The sequence below is a fragment of the Artemia franciscana genome, chromosome 12 (genome assembly GCF_032884065.1).
Source record: "Artemia franciscana chromosome 12, ASM3288406v1, whole genome shotgun sequence".
Taxonomy (NCBI): domain Eukaryota; kingdom Metazoa; phylum Arthropoda; class Branchiopoda; order Anostraca; family Artemiidae; genus Artemia; species Artemia franciscana.
Window position 1 is genome coordinate 33407102 of NC_088874.1, and position 8617 is coordinate 33415718.

At 36.9% G+C, this 8617-nt stretch overlaps 1 protein-coding gene across 1 annotated transcript in view; it reads right to left on the minus strand.

Moving 5' to 3' along the window:
* The window catches only part of LOC136034017 (uncharacterized), a 110479-nt gene extending 101862 nt beyond the window's left edge, over positions 1–8617 (minus strand). Inside the window, exon 1 of the mRNA XM_065715067.1 lies at positions 7746–8617. Within this exon, the coding sequence (XP_065571139.1) occupies positions 7746–8531 (786 nt within the window). The 5' untranslated portion in view covers positions 8532–8617. The remainder of the gene's footprint in view (positions 1–7745) is intronic.

The following is an 8617-nucleotide window of genomic DNA, read 5'->3' on the forward strand; positions in this document are numbered from 1 at the left end:
ACTGAAATATGGACAATTGGCCGTATTACGGTTCAGCGCCCCTATTGAAACTAATTCTGATCTGTCCCCCTTTTCATCACCCTCATCGTTGGTTTAATAACTTATATTATTAGTTAAAGGGCGCCAAACCTCTATAGATTTGAAAAATACTTTGCTCGGCATATACTTCGAAAAGAAAAATAAAAAAACTTAATTCACCCCCCCCCCCAACATTTAAATTGAAAAATAACTTTTTTTTGTATCAAACAGTTCGTGGTAACGAACTGTAGTAAGGAGCGACCCGGCTCAATAGTAACCAAAACTCTAAAAAATGGAAAAAAAAAATTGCGTTATTTTAGAAAATAGGGGGAAACCCCCTAGAAGTCATAGAATCTTAACGAAAATCACACCATCAGATTCAGCGTATCAAAGAATCCCACTATAAAAGTTTCAAGCTCCTATCTACAAAAATGTGGAATTTTGTATTTTTTGGCAGAAGGCAGATCACGGATGCGTGTTTATTTGTTTTTTTGTTTTTTTTTGTTTTGTTTTTTTCCAGGGGTGATCGTATCGACCCAGTTGTCCTAGAATGTTGCAAGAGGGCTCATTCTAACAGAAATGAAAAGTTCTAGTGCCCTTTTCAAGTGACCAAAAAATTGGAGGACACCTAGGCCCCCTCCCACGCTAATTATTTTACCAAAGTCAACGGATCGAAATTCTGAGATAGCCATTTTATTCAGCGTAGTCGAAAAACCTTATAATTATGTCTTTGGGGACGACTTACTCCCCCACAGTCCCCATGGGAGGGGCAACAAGTTACAAACTTTGACCAATGCTTACATATAGTAATGGTTATTGGGAAGTGTACAGGCGTTTTCAGGAGGATTTTTTTGGTTGGGGGAGGGGTTGAGAAGAGGGGGATATGCTGGGGGAACTTCCATCGATAATTTGTCATTGGGGAAGAAAATCTCCATGAAGGGAGCGCAGGATTTACTAGCATTATTTAACAAAACAATGAAAAAATAAATATGAAAAAGTTCTTTCAGCTGGAAGTAAGGAACAGCATTAAAACATAAAACAAACAGAAATTATTACCCATTTGAGGGGCTCACCTCCTCCTAATACCTCGCTCTTTACGCTAAAGTATTTTTAGTAATTTCAACTATTTATTCTACGGCTTTTGTGATTCTGGGGTCATTCTTAATGAATTGGGACAAAATTTAAGCTTTAGTGTAAAGAGCGAGGATCTGACAAGGGGGCGAACCCCCTCATATATCTAATAAAAATATGAGAATACAAAAGTTCTTTACGTAAGCTAATTTATAAGTTACGTAAATCTTTTACTAATAAAAATATTCGTAAAAAAATAAAAGTTCTAGTTGCCTTGTTAATTAACCAAAAAATCGGAGGGCAACTAGGCTTCGTCCCCCGCTCTTTTTTCCTCAAAATCACTCGATCAAATTATGAGAAAGCCATTTAGCCCCCCAAAAAATGCAAATTTCGTTTTAATTATTCCTCTGCGGAGAGCCAGAATCAAGACATTTTCAAAAACGTTCAGAAATTAAATAAAAAAAACAAGTTTTTTTAACTGAAAGTAAGGAGCGGCATTAAAACTTAAAACGAACAGAAATTACTTCGTATATGAAAGAGGCTGCTTCCTCATCAACGCCCCGCTCTTTACGCTAGAGTTTTTTACTGTTTTAAAAAGAAGAATTGAGAGACAGAGTCAAACTTTAGCGTAAAGAGCGGGGCGTTGATGAGGAAGCAGCTTCTTTCATATACGAAGTAATTCCTGTTCGTTTTAAATTTTAATGTCGCTCCTTACTTTCAGTTAAAAAAACTTGTTTTTTTATTTAATCTTTATTAAGAGGACTTATAAAAGTGTTTGCCCCTATCCTACATACTTGCAAGTTGGCGCCGCTGTATTTATGATGAAAGACAATTTAAAAATAAACCTAATCTGCATTATCGTCTAGGCTCTGTGGCCAGGCCTGGATTGACCAATTCGGCCTACTAAGCCCGGGCCTAGGGGCGCACAATGTCATAGGACGCAAGAAATTATCACTGAGTGATTTTTTTTTTGCCAGGATTACTCCGACACTATGCAGCCTATTCACAGAAAAGTCATTTTAAAACAAAACAGGAATCCCGAGGCTGCTTATAGACTGTAAATCCGGCCCTGTCTTTGACTCTGCACAGGATCAGAAGATATTTTGGAGTGGTCCCATATGTTGTTGCAAGCACCAAGAATCATAACATATTTAGAATAAAGTTTTACTAATGTGTTTTTAAATTAGTAATTAGAAGAAATCTATTTTTCGAGAACACGATCAGTTTTTTTTATGCTTCAGCCGTAAATATTGATTTCTATCATGTCTTGTAACTTATACATATTGCGTAACCAATGGTGAAAGTGAAAGAAAAGGGGTGTAACAGGAATTAAGCGCATGGCAGTGCAGAACTGGAATATGGTAATTTTGATCAAGAATGCAACATTAGTTGTTGTCGTATACCTCTCCGCTTAAATTAGCAGAAAACTGTCCCAAGCTCCAAAAGCATATGAAACAATTTTTCGGGAGGGGTGCAACATTGAAAAATCATTTTATCATTTGAATAAGTGCCTAAAAATTCCAAAATTATCATTTTTTGTTGGGGGGAGGGGGGTGTGAGACCGATGGTCTAAGGCCATCGGTCTTATAATAAGGTCTATTATAAGGCCGTATGGTTAGTTGGTAATTAACCTTTGTTTTGAAGTTAAGTTACTATCTAAGGACTTTGCCAGCTTTTTCAAGTGTCTACCTACACCTCTTCCTTCCCTACGGGGCGGTCTACGGTCCAAGCCCCCTGAATGCGTCCCTGCCATGTACAGTTTCTTAGTGAACAGAAGGGGGTGTAGGCAAATTCAGAAATTGAGAATGAAAACGAATTTAATGGCAAATGCTGATATTGATTTAAACTGGCTACCTGGTTGAGCTTATAACGCAGAGAAAGCATATGTCATATCCCCATCAGTTAAACATAATCTTTGTGGAGGCAAAAATGTATATATTCCCGGTTTACACACATATTACTTTTTATTTGGAAACATCCCAATTGAAAAACTGGACTCGAAATAGCATGGTAATACAATAATTATTAGCCTCTAGTGGCTACAATTGAAGACTGGGTAACTACCCTTCCCTTAGATTTTTACAAATTCTTTTGGTCAGTAATTTAATTTAAAAATTGAAAGAACAAAACTGCACCACTCTTCCCATTTGCATAATGGACACCATTGAAGGGCCCCTTTTGAACTATTATTCGCATCTTATTTTACGCGGCATAAATTTTAAAACAGAGATATTGTGTCTCCAAATTGCAATAGAAAACAAATACAGTGAATTAAAGTTTTAGTAATGGATCCTCAGTCTAATTACATCTTCTTTTATTGGGGTCATTGTTGAAAGAGTGAAAAAGTACGACCTGGAAAATTTTTTTAAGCGTGTATCTAGACCTCTTCCTCCCTACGGGGCACTGACCTTTGATGAGGGCAAAATTCTATGCAGCCTGTACCGTTTAAAGAATTTATAAAAAAAATATGTTTCAAATTTGAAAAAGGCTAAAAATCATATACAATTCATTGGTATTTATTTTCAAAACCTTCATGCAAAGAAAAGTAGACTCGAGCTAAAACTAAGGCAAAGCTCATTTTGCCAACTTTAAAACAGTTAAAACTGTCCTACATGCAATATGAATGTCGACTTACTGTTAAAATATTTTTTCAATATCCTTATTGTTTAGCTTCTCAGTAATTCAGATTGTTGGAGAAGTTGGGATTGATTAACTTGGACGGTAATTCAGAAAATCACATACTTTTTTGTAGATTTTTTCATAAAATCAGACAAAGCCAGAACTATCATATTTCTGGCCAAAAAACTGTATATATGTAAACCCAGGGTATACCTCTGACAAATAGTATAAAACCCCTCTAAGCACCATAATGGATTCAATTTGGAAATATAATTCGTTGAAGAGGAATTTGACATGGCCTCTGATTACTAAAGGGTAGATTCGTAGGGTGATAAAGAAAAACGAGACTTATTGATCTTGCGGTCGTATAACGAAGAATGTCTCCTAATGTGCATCAGGACGAACTTAGTATACCCTTATAGCGCTAATAAATCTGTCTTTCACGGTCCTTTAAGGAACAGAGGAAATTGGCCACCCCAACAAAAATCTAGGTTTTTCGAATTGGTCCCATAGTATCTGCTAACCTTCACATGATGTGCCGTTTTTTTTTAGACTAAACACCTCCTCCCAATTGTGGAGGGTTAGTGACACCCCATCACAGGTTCCCCCCCCCATCGAATTTTGGACATCATTTTTGGTATCTTCATTTTGTGTTGACGTTGACGAAGTCTTACAGACTCCTTTCTAGACATTTCAATTTTTCGCTTTTTTAGTACGTTAATATTATGTACGTTAATACGTTTAAAATGTGGCGCTAACATCAATGAAGTAAAATTCCTCCACCAAATTGAAAATCATAGAGTGAAGGCTTCAGCTCTCTACGAAAAGGTGGAACCCCGTATTATTACCCCCGTATTATTCCTAAGTATTATTCCCCCGTATTATTCCTAAGGAAAGTAGTCAATGATGCATGTTAACTGTTGGCATGTTTTTTAGTCTGTTTCACTTTTCAGTGGTAGTCGTTAATCTTAAAATATTTGGACAAAGCTCATTCGACAGAAATTTGAGGTTCGAATCCCCCTTTAATGCAGCAAGTGTTCACAACATAAATCAGTTAAGTTGTCGGCCATGTTGTGCCACAAATCAGCGCGTATAAACAATGTGACACGCCAAAATAGCTAAAAAATTCAATAAGTTCTGTATATAATACCTTTGTTTTTGAAGATTTTCTGCCTTAGGGAGCCCATCGGACTCCAAAAATCTATAGGCCCTACAAGACTAGACTTCAATATTATAAGCAAGGGGTTGAGGGAGAAAGCTCTGACTTTCGTATCTAGAGTAATTTGGTTCGTTTTAACGTCAGATTTTAGGTTTAGGTGGAAATATAATAATTCAAAACCGAGTTGAATAAGATGCCAACCGATGCGTACAGGTGCAAAGTGGGTGGTGGTGGTAAGGTGTATATTGATAGCTAGTAAGGTTTACAGTCATCAAAATGATCAATTTTGGTAAAGATCTAAAAAAAAATATCGTCTGGGAACTTAAGTTAATTCGTCACTACATTAAGTTCGACATTAGTGAATAATTCCTTAGGGATCGTTGAACAACGCCTATAGTTTATCTTATACACAGTCTTAGTCGTGTTAAATCAAACAAAAAAACTACTACTATTTTTATATAATCTCATGTTAAAAATATGCTTTAATTTCATTTGTTTTAATCTTTGACGCCTTTTTGTAGGCCAATCACGTAGTTTCTTGCTTTTAGAGATACTTGTAGATGTTTGTTTCTCTTGGGATTAGCATTCATAACTTTATATTTTTGGAAGTTTTAAAGTCTGTGTGAAAAAGTTTAAGCGAGTAAAAATAAAAATTTAACTTCCCTTTGACTTGTCCTCCAGTTCAAAAATTTGAGCCGATAAAAACAACAAAAAGTTTAAGAATAGTAAGTTTTCTGAAAAATAATCCCTCTTTCTCTGTAATTAAATGGTTTAAGAGAATATAAAATTTAACAATTTGAGAATATGGCGTTATTTTTTTTCGAATGGGTAACATGAACCCCCCCCCCCCTTCAACCCAAAATCCAAGATTTTTCCGAAATTCAGAGCATTTTCAATTCAAAATATCAAATTAAAAAATAAAATGTTATTATTCTTCCTCCCCCGTCCGAAAAAAAATATTTCATACGTTCCAGCGTGAAACCATACTCTCCCCCAATGGTGCCAGATATCGACCTAAATGATAGGTTTATTCATTACTTTTCATTGCCTGAATTGTCACACATCCATTCGTTAACACACATTAGTGTTCGTAACCTGGTGAATTATATCAAGCCATTGTGAAGTAAGAACGGTTGATAAAAATATAATTTAGAATGATTTTCAAACGTCAATAAAGTAGATGGAAACATAAAAATCCAATTAACAGAATTATCCTGCCCATTATATAACAAAAGTTTTTCGTTATAGATATCTTGTAGTTTTGTCTTTAGCGTAGGGCCGTATCGGGCACACATGCACGACAGCAACCATTATATTTGGAAATAAATGTTGACTCGGGAACCGAATGGTAGTACTCTTTTGTCATTATGGTTTTTCCTTTTGGAGAGCAGAAACCCTAAAGGATTACCTTTTGCTGTTTTTGTAGCTAGTTTAGCCAGAGAAAGAAAAGATTATTTTAAAGATGAATTATAGGTCAATAAATGAGTTCATTTCCCCAAGTGGAGACAAGCAAAGGGTCTTGAACCAAAATTATCAAATATATCCCTGTAGGTTCCATATACGTATCTCGGCGATTTTTAAGCTAACAAAAGTTGTTGTTCTGCGGCTTTAGCAGATAGAAATATAATCGGGTACTTATCAGCTAGCCAGTATACACTGGCTATCTACAGGTACGGGGTACGGGGTTGAAACAGCTGAGACACTTCGGAGATAGATAGGATCTATAAGATTTGGGCTGTATATTTGCTCATTAGGAGGGGGGTGGAGGTAACTATAGCAGGGCTGCATGCACAATGCTACCTAATCTAACAAAAATAACCAACTAAATGTTTATTGAAATATAGCTTCAATGTAGTTTTCTACGGAGACGAGGCTAATTGTTTCCGTATACAACCGTAATAAACCGGGGTAAATGTTTAGTTTCGTTCCAAGTGATCTAATTGGCGTATTACTGCATATAGCACGATTCTGGTGATAGCATATTATTCCTTTGTCATTATTAGAGAAGCGCATCCATTTATGGTTGACCCTCCTCCTCCATGGGGCAAACTAACAATGAGTAAAGTGGAGACTTGGAACGAAACTAAACATTTACCTAAACCGGTTATTGTTGGATTTTAAAGATCCAATTTACTCGAGTGTTTACTGGATAACAGATCAAAACGTATAGTAACATATCTATCCTTTAATCCCCATGAGAGGGCCGGACTGGGTAATTTTCTTATTGAGGGTGAATGGAGAGGAATTCAGAAACAAGAAGTTTAATTCTAGAATTTTAAGAGTGGCCTCTGGGCGTATTACAGGGCAAGGCCCCCTCCCCCTCTGTGAAGGCATGTGTACGTTCATCGTTTCTTACCTTTACTACTGCAAATACATGCATTTCTGGACAAATATTCTGAATCTTATTCATAGGCCATAAACTTATCGTGGGTCTTATAATATTTAGGCGAACCGTCAATGGCAGGCGCACTTTTGCAGGGGCATTCATACTTTGTTGCTGTTGTTGGCATGGTACACATGCAAGAATTCTGTTCTGGGCTGGGGGCCATTGTTAACAAATAAGATTGATTTTATAATTTGAATAAAACGTTCCCAGAAATCCATATTTTGTAAGGATCAGAGAACTTTTTTTTTTGTGCTGGCAAGTTACTGTTTTCCACTTTTACCCCTAAGAGTAGCCTAAAAAAATGTGGGCTCCAGAATTGCTGGTCTCTAGGAGAAGACCAGAGTGTTTTCCTTGTTCAGGGCGGTGGAAGGGTCAAAACATAGAAAAAGGGTGTATCAAACCATTGGTTTTTATAGAACCTTTGACTGATTATATGGTGAACTTCCCCCTACTCTTTAAGTGCAGGGATGTGTACATTTATCACATGCTTACCTTTACTACTGCAAACAGCCGCATTTCTGGACAAAAATTTTGGAGTATGTTTTTAACTCCTGAAGTTATAGGTGGCCGTCCATGAACAAGTCGAACCATCAATGGTAAACGTTTACTAAGTAACGTTTTAATAGTATGTACACCACTTATATTTTCTTCTTTAGCTATGGCACTGAATTTTCCCCTCATTTCTAGGGGTAAAAACACACTTTCATTTTTAGAGTCCAAACACCGTAAATACTTTGCACCTTCCTGCCTGGAATTCCTTGAAGGACCTGTCACTTCACCACATAAGGTCAGTACTTCCCCAGGATACAAAATCCGGGCAAGATCAGCTGATACTATGGCAGGTCTTCCTTCAGACCACGAAGGATCACAATACCCTTTTGTGTTTTCTCGGACAAGACAACTGTACGGAAAACGTCTGTATAATTCTGCGACTGACTCTATACATTTTACGGCATGGCCATTCTCATTCAATATTTCAAAATATCCATCAAAAGTTTCAGGAATAGCCATCTTTGGCCCGATTAAGGCATGTCGTGATTTCTCTTTGAACTTGACACATTGTGCAGACAGGTAGCATCTTTGCCCTTGAGTGGACAACAAAACAACTTGTGATAAACTGGGACTTGGCAAGGAAGGAACTCCTAGCCCCATATATTGCCCTTTAACGATCCGGGCAACTGTCGGTAAATCTTTAGTATTTAAATCCTTTAAATAAACACTGGAATCTTCCCAAGTTGCTTGGGAAGAAACAAAAAGATTATCCGAGGTCACCACCATGATCCATCTACATCAATATCACTCTCACTGTAGGTAATCAGCTACTCAACTTATTAAAGCAGAATACCGACTGAAGTAACTGACGA